Raw genomic sequence first — 12,718 nt, forward strand, 5'->3', positions numbered from 1 at the left:
AGTAAAAACAATACCCCATCTGGGCTAGTAAAGAATAAATTTTCATGTAATTACTTGGTTCCATCAGCCAGACTCTTCTCTCATTTAACTTGGTGGCATGGGTCCCTGAAGAATATGGAATCACTGTATCCCTGAGTGGCCTTCTTTAAGGCTTTCAAACAGGTAAAAGGTAAGAAGTCAGCACCCTATGGACTCATCCAGGGAACAAACCCAGAGGCCATAAAGTTTAATGGTCATGAACACAGCTCTGTCCATCCCTACTAAGGAACTACCCTTAGTTGAAAAGAGTACCCTTCTTAAAATGCAGATGTGTAACATTACAGTGCTAAGGAGAATTGTGTGGTTTCAATCTTAGAAAGACTCCTAAAGCATCCTCTTCCATAAAGTTTAAAGATATACATGGACCCAAACTTCTTTCTTTTAAAATAGCTTTTAAAAGAATATATTCACCCAATTCTCATTTTTCACGTTGGTCCTCTAGGTTCTGAGTCTCTGTGCTTCCTGGATGGCCCTGTTTCACACCTGCCACACTGCCCCAGGTGGGCTGGCCCCATCTTTTTCCCTTCCATTAACTGGTTTGTTTTCTCTGCTACTTGTTTTACTGCCTTCCCTGCTGTCCTGTACACATCAGCTGTGATTGCCATTTAGGGCTGATCTGCCTCTCTCCTCGCCACAGTCCCCAGCTTCCCACTGAGAAACCCCCTCCCCACTCTCAGCCCTTCACCCTACCTCCAGGGAAGGCAGGTGACTAACGGCTGATGGTCCAAGCATCATATTCCCCGGCCCCGCCTCAGTAATTGGTTCAGAGGTGACAGAGAGTCAGTGAGACTCAGTGAGATTTTGCTAGAAAACTTAAGAGGGACATGTGACCTTTCTCATCAGAATTAAACTTAAGAAGATGGAGGTCTAGGGCTGCTGGCAACTATGTTACCACCATAGGGCGGCAGCTGAGAATGAAGTCAAGTGGGAGCCTGGAGCAGGGTAGTGGCAAGGGAGAGTAGAGGTGTGGATGGATTCCAGAACTTGGTGACGGTTTGCTATGGTGGGTAAGGAGGGAGGGAAACACCCAGGATGGTGAGTGGATAGCGGTGTCCTTCCCCCAGGAGAGGGCGCCAAGTCTGTGAGGTAAATCGTGGACTCAATTTTGGATACACTGAGCATAAGGAACTTTGGGACAAAACAGAATATGTCACTGTTTTAGTGGGCTGAACTGAGATGCCTTCCTATCCCTGTCGTGAGCTGCTCACGGGCATCGTTCCTGATCTCAGTGATCAATGAGACCTGCTAAGTGGCTCTCTCTGAATTATTCGAGTGACCTACAGCAGAGCAAAGACAAGCTGTCCACCGAACTGTCCTCCTTTCTCTGTCTTTTACTGGTACGAATTTCTCAGCATCTAATCCCTTTCAAGGACCAACCTTGTAATTATAATTTGTAATTATTACAAATCAAACTGATGAAAAGCCCAACACTGACAGATGCTCATCATCCTTTCACCTGCCTGACAAACATTAAAAAGCCCCAGTGGTGTTGAAATCCCTCTGGTTTCATCTGTTACCACTTGAGGGAGCAGGGAGGGTTTCCGTAAATGACGGGTTTCTTTACTTCTGCAGATGGAGATGTCCTTCCAGCTCTGGGGTCACTGGTCCAGGACGGTTCCTTACTGCACGACAGTTGTCAGGTCCCGTGGAGACGGATGGTGCTCACAGAAGCTCCCTCAGTGTGGGCCAAACAGCTCTACAGTATATATCATCAGAACAACAGGACTGCACTTGGCCATTACTGGCCTGGGCTCTTATTTCTTTTTTCTCTTCTGTCTGTGTTGCCTCAGTCAACGTCCCTCAAGCACCACTTTCGGGGTTAGTTCATTTTGTCCCCACCACCAGCAGTGTTCAGGCAGAAGCCACTCCGGAAATGTAATCCCTGTCTCCAGACTCTCCAAACGTATAAACTCCCTTGCTGATTCTAAATGAAGATGTCTGAAGGTAAGACCATATGCTTGACTTGATAAAAATAAGATACTGACCTATTTAGAGTTAATGCTCAAGTTCTTGACAAGAAAATATCAAGTGGAAGAGTAAACTAAAAAAAAAAAAAGAAAAGAAAAAAAGAATGTTGTGGCGAATTAAAGCTCTAGTAAGTAAGAATGAAGAAAAGAAAGTGGTGGAAAGGAAAGTGCCCCTTCGAGATGAGATCCATGTGAGAATCCTCAACTCACGTCTGCCACCGCTTAGCTGCAGACATGTGAGTAGACTGCTCTGTGCCTTGGTTTCTTTTTGTGTAAGAGGCACAGAATGAGGGATTCCGTGCATTCTTCTCCTTTGGAGAAAACAACTGTACAGAATACCCATTCAACATATTTTTTAAAATAGAAAGATTTGGGGTTTTGCAAAATGGTGGCTAATTCAACTAAAGTGCTTTCCTTGACATTTTATCCACAAATGGGTCTTCATGAAAGAGAAATTAAAATGACAGCAAGGGCAGGATGAAAAAAGCAGCACCCTTAACCTCACAGACAGAAGAGTGGATCCAGCCTCTAGCAGCAGCAGCAGGAGCACAAAACTGGCCTAGGACTGTGGATTTGACATGCCAGGTATTCATGTGTTTGAAGCGATGAGGGTATATGGACACCGGTGAGTCAATCATTATGTGGAGCTTAAGTCTGGTGCCAGTGCTGCCAATACTCTCTTCAACAAAAGGGAATTACTACCAAACTCAGTCTGCCACTGAAGTTTCCACTAGAAGTTCAACACTCTCTACTTCTTCTAAGACACAAAACAGTTCAACACAGATGGCTCTGTCTCTTTTCTTCATTTTATGAGTGATACTGTCCAGAGTTACTGGAACTCTTAGTTCTTAAGGGAAGAGGGGGTGGATGTTGTTTCTTTTACGTCCTTTGTTAACGTCAAGAAACCAAGCCACATATTTTTTAATAATGAGAATCTGGATCAAGTTCAGTGTATAGTTAAAAAATGTATTCCAATTAAACAATTTAATAGAATTTTGGCTTTTCCTCTAGCCCTGTCCCACTACCATATGTATCCAATAATTCCTAGTTCATCCCCCCCCCACTAATAAAAAATGGAGTCACTAAATAAGTGTGACATTTTGCTTCTAAAGTTCAGTTTCTCCAATCAACAAAACTAAAAGGCAGCCTATGGAATGGGAGAAGATACTTGCAAATGACATAGCTGATAAAGGGTTGGTATCCAAAATCCATAAAGAACTTACCAAACTCAACACCCAAAAAACAAATAATCCAGTCAAGAAATGGGCGGAAAACATGAATAGACACTTTTCCAAAAAAGACATCCAGATAGCTAACAGACACATGAAAAGATGCTCAACATCACTCATCATCAGGGAAATAACAAATCAAAGCCATCATGAGATACCACCTCACACCTGTCAGAATGGCTAAAATCAACAACACAAGAAACAACGGGTGCTGGCAAGGAGCAGAGAAAGGGGAACCCTCCTGTGCTGTTGGTGGGAATGCAAACTGGTGCAGCCACTCTGGAGAACAGTTTGGAGGTTCCTCAAAAAGTTAAAAATAGAGCTATCCTATGCCCCAGCAATTGCACTACTAGGCATTTTCCAAAGGATAGTAAAGTACAGATTTGAAGAGGTACATGCACCCCAATGTATATAGCAGCATTATCAACAATAGCCAAACTGTGGAGAGAGCCCAAATGTCCATCGACTGATGAATAGATAAAGAAGATACGGTGTATACATACAACGGAATATTGGTCAGCCATCAAAAAGAATGAAATCTTGCCATTTGCAATGACATGGATGGAACTAAAAAGTATTATGCTAAGTGAAATAAGTCAGTCAGAGAAAGACAAATACCATATGATCTCACTCCCATGTGGAATTTAAGAAAGAAAACAGATGAACATATGGAAAGTAGGAAAAGAAAAAAGGAGAGAGGGAAACAAACCATAAGAGACTCTTACTGATAGAGAATAAACTGAGGGTTGATGGAGGGAGATGGGTGGGGGGAAAGGCTAGGTGGGTGATGGGTACTAAGGAAGGCATTTGTTGTGATGAGCACTGGGTGTTGTATGTAAGTGCTGAATCACTGAATTCTACTCCAGAAACAAATATTGCACTGTATGCTCACTAACTAAATTTAAATTAAAAAAAAAAATTGGGGCACCTGGGTGGCTCAATCAGTTAAGCATCTGACTTTGATCCCAGAGTCCTGGGATCAAGCCCCTTGTTGGGCTCCCCTCTCAACAGGGAGTCTGCTTCTCCCTCTCCCTCTTTCCCTGCCCCTCCCCTGCTTGTGCTTTATAAATTAATTAATTAACTAATTAATAAGTTTTAAAAAATAAAAATAAAAAAAAGAATTTTTAAAAATACAAGAAAAAAAAGAAAGCTCAGTTTCTCTTAAACCACTATTTTCCAAGGGTCAACACCTGCCCAACCACCCCACATGCTGGTGAAATGCAGGTTGTCAACCCCAATCGTCACTCCACATCCATATCTGCACACATACCACGTGGTTGTGCTCCAGGCCCGTGTGTCAGTGACCCTGCCTAACCTGAGCCACAGTGCCACCAAGTGACCTCCTGTCATTAGGTACTTCCTGGCTGTCAGGCCCTGTGACAGTTTTCGAGAGCACAGCAGTGAACACAATGTCACCACCAATGCCTGCTCTCGGGAACTGGCAACATCCCTGCCAACTTTCTAACACCAACCTCCATGATACAAACTCCCACTTAGCTCGAGCTTGGACAGTCAACGAGTAAAGCAAGGGCAGAGAAGCAAGAAGCCACCTCAGAAATAAACAGGATCAAGTGTCTGCATGAAAGTGACTCATTTTCATATATGAAGCATGTTCATATAAATGAGCTCATGAAAATTACCCCTTTTTGGTAGGTGAGGAAACAAACTCACTAGAAGTAACTTGCCCAAGGTTATAGAGAGTTAGTGGCCATCAAAGATGAAGGCCCAGATCTCCCAATGGTCATAACACCCCTGCCTCTTAAGGTCCATGAGGGCCTCAGAGCAAGAGCACCCTGAATATGTCCTGACCCTGCTTCTCTCACAGAATTACAAGGAGAAAGTTGCTTCTTGCAGAGGGCTTCCATTTCTCGGCCATTTATTAAAAAGACAGATGGAAAGTCTGCATCACTTGCCTCACCAGTTCCCTGTGAGGAGGAATGGTCTAATCATGCTTTAAATAGTTAATCATCAGAAAGGCAGTATCTCTTGTCCCTGAGGCATCTTCTTCTCAGGCACCTGTGTACAGGGACATGAGGGGGTGGAGAAGGTGGTGGGGGGGGGTGATGACGATGATGACTAGCATGTTGTGACTGCCTACTCTGTTTTTAAATGCACTGTCTCATTTAATCCTCACAAGAATTCTATTATAGTCTTCCATTATGCAGATGAGAAAACTAAGTGGCAGGAAGGACAGGGAACTTGGCCAACATCACAAAGCTAGGAAGGAGCAGTGATAAGAGCCTAACCCAAGTGGTCTACCCCAGTCCCTATCCTTTCAATAGCCTTCTTCATCTTAAAACCTAAGAGACTTCAATAATTTAGGTTACAAAACCTAATTTAGTGAGCAAACTGCTAGAAGCTCCTCTGGGAGGGGAATGTAATATAATGTATTATCAAGTCCTAGAAGGGCTTCCCATATGGCGGAGCCACAATTTCAAAACTTAGGGTTCCATTCCATGTGACAGAACAGAGTAAGCTCTGCAATTTTGACCGGTGTCACTTTGGGGCGGGAGGAGGTTGAAGAGAGAGATTCATAAAGTGTCTGACACTCTGGGAAACTTCCTCAGGTGAAAGGGTCCTGCCCTAGGAAGAACCACTGACTGAGGAAAAGAGTTGAGGTCAGCCCACGAGCCATCTGTGCTAAGGCCGCAGGCTTCTTGCCAACCTGAGCTTCCAGAGAAGGGAGAAACTGGAAGAAAAGCACAAAGCAGTGCAAGGAAAAAGTTCACCCGGCCCATCAACTTGAGACAGGTGTTGTGTCTGTCCAGGTGTTCAGCAAAAAAGGAGGGAGCACAAGTTGCAAGATTCCGATCGGCTTGCAGCGGTTCCCTCCTCACTGTCAGATCTGAGCAATTCAGTCCTATTGTTCGGACTGAGTTTTTTCTCCTTTACAAAACCAGAATAAGAAAACTGATAAGGCTGCCATGGGGAGTAAATGAAATTATCATGAATTATGTCTTCGAATACCAAGGGCTATGTGAATGCTTAGGCATAGAAATAATAATTTCACCCCCATCGTCATCATGAACATAACTTTGCTTTTCGGAAGAGGGAGAGAACGCTGCCTCTGGAGCCGCCTCATTTGCACAAGTGGTTATGCTTTGGTTATTTACAGAGCTATCGAGTACTCTTCATTCGAGAAGAACTGGTGTAACCCACGCCTTGGCTTGGGGACAGCTGTGCTATATTCAGTTCCGCTCCCATTCTCTCCCCACCACGATCCTAAGAAGAGGCCATGGCCCAGGATGTTACCTTGCTGCTTTTGCATGGTGGTGAAATCCTCAAAGGTGAGTGTGCGCACGGGGGGTCTCCAGAACGCGTAAGTCTCCATGATGGCTTCCAGTCCGGTTCTGCAGAGAGAAAAGCCAACAAAGGAAGTTGTAAATCATGCCAAGAAACGCACTGACTTTTTAAAGATCCTGCAGTGGTTTGTCTGACAAGTGGTATATACGTAGGCACTGAGAGACATCACCCCCTGGGGAAATTAGTCTAGAAGAGCACAAGGAACAGATGACACTGAAATGCATAAGAAAGAAGAAATTAACCCAATTCAGATTATGTGCAAGCAAGTCATAACTATGATGAAATTTGACTCTGAGCTTTCTTCAAAGGAGGTCCGGTCTGCATGAAAGAAACTATTAATTGTTAAAGCTCAAGGTCACTAATATCGTGACTAGAGTTGAGCCCAGAGTAGCACTGACTGCTTCTCAAGCACAGGACGATGTCATCATCATTACCACAGTGCACAGACAGTCTGCCCCAGAATCAACTCCACCAGTGGGAATGTGGAGTCCATGATAGTGTCAAATCACTGTGGCTTTAAAGGCTTCTCAGATCAACAGAGACAAGCAGGGCAACAGAAATGAAAGGAGAGGTAAGCAAGCAAATACAATTGTGTTTCTGCCGCAACAAAAAAATTCCCACCTGAAGGCAAATAAAGGGTTTGGTCCCAGAAATTATACCTCAGGCAAAAAGACCAATACATTTCTGTAAATATTCATCTGTATTTTATAATCTAATAATCAAGCCGGTCTTTGAGGGTCACATACTTGAGACTGTCAGACCTCAGGAAACATCCAGCATTTTACAAATACATTAAGGTTTTTGTTTCATTGATAATGGAGATTCCATTAATTAAAATACGCACACACTGCCTACTTTACCCTTCAGTAAATTCTCTGTCATATATATGAGGTACCGAAGGACATCGTTTCAACATAACTATCCAAGTTGTCTCAGTCATGTTCTTGATGATATTCCATATCCTCAAAACAGAGTATCGGTTGGGGCTTTGTTTAAAGCTTTGAACTTTCAACTTTGTTAAAGCTTCTGGTTATTGACTTTTTTTTTTAAAACTAACCGCTCCACTTCTATCTAAGTGGATGGAGCAGAAGTACAGGGCCTACGGACAAGGAGGGTAGAGAAGAGTAGGTGGCACTGTCCTTTCACTGCAAAGTTACTAGAAGGTAACATGGCGTCCCTTCCTGCAAAGGCAAGTGTTCCCTCTTGAGATGAAACTTATGCTGCCTGTCTTCCTCCCTAGGCAATAAATTTCCAGAGTTCTTTTCAGTCCTGCAAACCAAGAATAAAAGGTGAAGCTTTATTTTAAGTGAGAACAAATATCCCTTCCTTATAAATGACTAGAAGATCCCTTGAGGTTCTTCTCAGATGAGCTGCTGATACACTGATTGGCTCTTTGTGTTGGAAAATTTCCTCTCTGAACAGGCTTTACTTGCACAGTTAACTTTCTAAAGTCTTCCCTGGAATCTTGGAGGCTTTAAATACACCAATGTTGGCAAATCAAACTCTGTATTTTTAGAAGAGGTTGAGAAGAGAGGGTGTTGCATGGTGTTTATTAGCTGTTAATCTGTTAAAAGTAGGAATAGAAGACATGTCCACATAGTCACCTACATTAATGCTGAATACAGTACATGGAACTATTTGTGGAGAGAAAGAGTCCAGGCAATTAGGCAGTTCAGAATAATAAGAGGATAGGCAGATAAAGCCATCCCGAGCTTTGATGACTATAAGAAAGAGAAAGGGCAGGCATGGATCTCACTGTCTTGTTCTGGAATGTTGGCCACCCACCAGAACATCTTAGGATTCCCTTTAATGACACGGAGGCTCACTGCAAATAGCAAGGTCTTTGTTGTTCCATCTCCTAGTCCATTCTTCCCAGGAACATTGTACCAACAAGGGACAAAATATTAGCTCAAGGACAAAGAACAGTCCCTTCTCATTTCACAATAAAGTGACAGACGACTGTGAAGTAACAGTTCCATACTGATATACTGCCCATATCATATTTATTCAAGAAATAGAAAAACTTTGATTTCATTTTCATAACAGGCAAAAAGATTGTGGCAAAGGTATTCATAATTTTATTTAAGCCATCAACACTATATAGGATAGTGACTATTTACCCATCTGTCCAAATCTAAAATCCAACGGAAAGACTGAGTTGTAGAATCATAGATTTAAAAATTGGGAAAGTTCACGAGTATCACCTACTTCCACTTCCTGGGATGCCATCTTGGATGGGTTATCCAGCCTCTGCTGGGGTATTTCCCAAGGAAAACATTCAGTTTTCTAACAGATGTTAGAAAGTTCTTTCTGACCTTTGGCTGAAATCTCTGATGAAACTTGTACTCTCTGGTTCCATTGCCAATGAGTAAATGGTGACAGCGACAGACGCTTTCCACATCCTCATCAGTAAGACTTTCCCCAGCTGCTAAGAATGTAATGTGCAAGATGCCACATATGGACACGGCTATGGTCCATCCAGTCCAGGGGTCTGTCAGAAGGTTCATTTTGGTGGCAGAGTTGTGGGAGAGGGGCCATGACTATTGAAAAATAATGACTGAGACCACACATTCCTCACCACACTTTGCTGTGGATCCATCTCTCATAGATTTATCCCAGATACTTCCTGAATCTACTTATATATTCAAAGCATATCTCTTTTTAGAAAATTAATCCTATTTGTTTACTCTATGCCACACATTTTTTGTCCTCAAACTCCACTAAGCTTCATTGGATAGATCTAATTGTTAGAAAGTACTAGTGCTAGATATCAGGATTTGGTGACCTGCTGTGGCAAGATAAGAATTAGATAATCCAGCTCTCCTCACCACTAGCATGTCTACTTTGGATCCCATGTTTCTCTATGTCCCAGTGCTTAGGGTGATGCTTGTTGCTCGGTCAGATCTCAGTTTGCATGCATTGAATGAATAAATAAAGGAGTAAATTTTCACCCTATGTTTTATTACTGCACCATTATTTCATGAATTTTAGCCAGCCTAAAACCGAGAAAAACAACTTGATGTAAAATCAAGACTCTGCATACAAAAATCCTTTAGTACTGGAGACTTGGGAATTGTTTCTATAGCTGCTTGTGCCTTTCTTGACTCAGGTCTCAGAGGGGTTTCAGTTTTCCTTTTCTTCTGTTCTGGTCACGGAATTTCTGACCTGCAACAGTCTGAGTCCCCCTCTCAGGGGCCAGTCATTTCTACCCTCATCTTCTCTTACAAGAGTCTCTGCCAACGATCCATTAACATCTTCAGCCACTTGGATGTCTATTCAAAGTTTATCATGAGCAGTACATTGCTTACTAATTCATCATCATTCTACCCTAGCTTTATAAAATTTTATTGTAACGTTCTTAAAAGTGAATTCATTGTCTAACAGATTAAAAAAAGGGGTCTTAGATAACCTCACGTCATTAACATGTTCCACATGGTGGGCTTCTCTGGGTCTGTTGCACACCAGAGACCCTATGTCTGAGGTCTCCAATCAGAGATGATCATATTGGCAAGTGTCTCCCCTCTTGCTTACTTTTCCCTGTTTGCTCCAGTGACAAGAGAGGCCATATCCCAATCCCTCTTTGTTCAGTCCTTTGGCTGGAATCACCTCTCTGATTTCCAAGCCTCTTCTCTTTAGACTTTTCAGTCTGCTCACTGGCCAAACCAATGGAACGTGCTTGGGGGGGGGGGGGGACAAGGAAGGAGAGGAAGCAAGCCAAAGATCTCTTTTGGAAATTGATGATGTGTCAAGATCAACTGATTTGGAAAAATAGCCAGACTCTAGAGAATTTTTCTTCCAAACTTCTCATTTAAAAAAAAAAAGTGGGACTACCTCCTTTGAAATTCAGCAAATATTTGATAATAATAACAACAATTATGACTATCTTCATGAACCTATTAGATAGCACACTGCTGCATACATTCTGTGTTTTATTCGTGTTGAGATAGAGGGTTGCTTTTTATGTTCCTTCCATTTATTTTCTCTGTATTTCTGACTTTTAACTCTTCCCCAAGCTATTGGCTGGTGATTTTGGTAACAAAAGGAACATAAGCTAGAGATTGATGAGGCCATTGTTCATCTGTCAACAGAAGACAGTCAAGGGCTACAGAGATGGGATTTTGAAATCATAAAGAAGTTTTCCAGCCAGTAAATGTGCTAGGTCCAGAAGATTATAGAGACGAAAAAGGACACTAATTTACCCTAATTTAGGAGTGTCCTGTTCAACAAAGAGAGAACAGCATGTAAATCACTAATCTCTGAACAGTGTGATGAATGTTACACTGAAGATACATAGAAGAGGAAACAGAGCACTGAGCAAGAAGTACTTAATACACCTGGAAAGCTCCAGGAACACTCCATAAAAGGCCAGTTATTTCAGCTGAGTATTAAAGGGTACTCAGCAGTTTTCCACATGGACAAGAGGCAGAAAGAACTTTCCCAGGAGAGTTCACAGTATATACAAAGACATGGAGGTATGGAAGAGAAGGCACGTTCTGGGGACTGAAAATAGTTCAGGGCGGCTGGAGCTCCAGGTGCAAGATGAGACAGTGGGGCGGATACCAGAGATATTTATTCCATGTTAGGGGCTTGGATTTTATCCCATGGGCGGTCCTGTACCTCTGATCTTCTTTCCTTTCTCTTCCTGTTCCAGCACTTGAAAAGACACAGAACCAGAATATACTGTTCTTTCAGATCTAATTACTATATCTCAACTTCCTAATCCTCTTTCTTAGACTGTCCATCCACTGAGGTGAAGTCAACCCTTCCACACATCCTTCTCCTTCCCTGGATCTGAAATTGGTTCCTACGTATTTGTTGTCCAGGAATATTCTAAAAGACCTCCCAACAGAGGTCTGCAAATTGGCCAAAAAAAAAAAAAAGCCACCATTCAAAACTTGGCTTTAGATGGTACAATCAGTGTATCTACATGATGAATTGGCTGTCACTGGTGTGCCTTACAGTGGTTTGGAAGAACAGGTGTCCAGTGGACAGATGCTTAGAGCTGAGTCAAAACTGTTCCTTACCCAGTGATTCCCAACTTGGGAACTGTGTCCCCACATGGTGTCTGAACAGGTAGCAATGGCAGTCCCTAAGGAGTTTTCATTGCCTTGAGAAAAATCCCTGACAACACATGCAGGCTAACTAAGAGATGAAGTTTCTTCGCCTTTCACTGGAATGGTCTGACTTTAATCAGGAAATACTAAATCGCACGAGGGGCAGATTAGCATTGTGGTGAAGAAGAGCAAGAGCTCTGACTGCCTGGGTTCACATCGGAATCCTGCTGCTTCTCAGTGCAATCTCGGCCAGGCTGTATCACCTTCTCATGCCTAAGTCTCCCTACTTATAAAAGGGAGATAACACTACTCCCTCCTAATTGTTATAATAAAGGCAGGATTAAAGATAAAATATATCGAAGAGAAAAAAAACATAATGAAAGCTTGAGGACCACTGGACTACCTCAAGCAAAAGAAACGCCACCACCATCTGCTGTGGTCAGGCTGTGACCTGTAACAGGAGAAAGCATTCTTACTTCCCTGGAATCCAAACCTGTGTCAGCCCTCTGGCTCCAGACTCAATGTGGAGGGACCCATGTGTTACCTAATTCCATTTCTCATTCTCTCCTCAAAGAACCAAAAACGTGTCCCTCAAGCCTCTGTAGGCCTCATTATCTTGCAAATATTTCAGGCTCCAATATGTTAGCCATTAAAAAGACGTCACTTTGTTAGATGACACCATCCCTGGGCAAGAGCCATAGATAATAAAACAACTGCCAACTTTTCCCTGGCAAACCCGCACAGCCAAGAGGACAATGGCGGAAAAGGTTCATGACAGAGGAGGGAGAAGAAATAACAAGGCAGAGAAAAATGTCAAATATCAGCTGGAAGACCATAAGCCAGGGGACGTGATAACCTGCCATGGCCTGGAAGAAGAGGGGGAAATCTGACAGGATGCTGCCACTGGAGTCTAGTACAGGGCCAGCTACCTCAAGCTATAGATGCAGCGGTTCCTGAGAGGGAGCCCCGCGCTGATGACTTACTTTCGCTCTGCTAAAAGGCCCCCATGCCAGGGATAACAAAAGAGTGTGCAAAATCTACAGGGGCCAGTAGGATTGCCAGGAACAAACAGGATGAGACTGGCTGGAAAAATACAGCCGGTGGCTTGAGGGAGAACAAATAAAAA

General features: G+C 42.9%; 1 protein-coding gene across 3 annotated transcripts in view; it reads right to left on the reverse strand.

Annotated features, from left to right (window-relative positions):
• Positions 1–12,718, reverse strand: part of TBX15 (T-box transcription factor 15) — a 102,616-nt gene that overhangs the window by 7,518 nt on the left and 82,380 nt on the right. For all 3 annotated transcript variants that reach the window (XM_045801395.2, XM_045801397.2, XM_045801396.2), the window contains exon 7: positions 6,488–6,585. In XM_045801395.2, the coding sequence (XP_045657351.1) occupies positions 6,488–6,585 (98 nt within the window). The remainder of the gene's footprint in view (positions 1–6,487; positions 6,586–12,718) is intronic.

Source organism: Ursus americanus, chromosome 12 (genome assembly GCF_024610735.1).
Source record: "Ursus americanus isolate L20-20 chromosome 12, mUrsAme1.1.p, whole genome shotgun sequence".
Lineage (NCBI taxonomy): Eukaryota > Metazoa > Chordata > Mammalia > Carnivora > Ursidae > Ursus > Ursus americanus.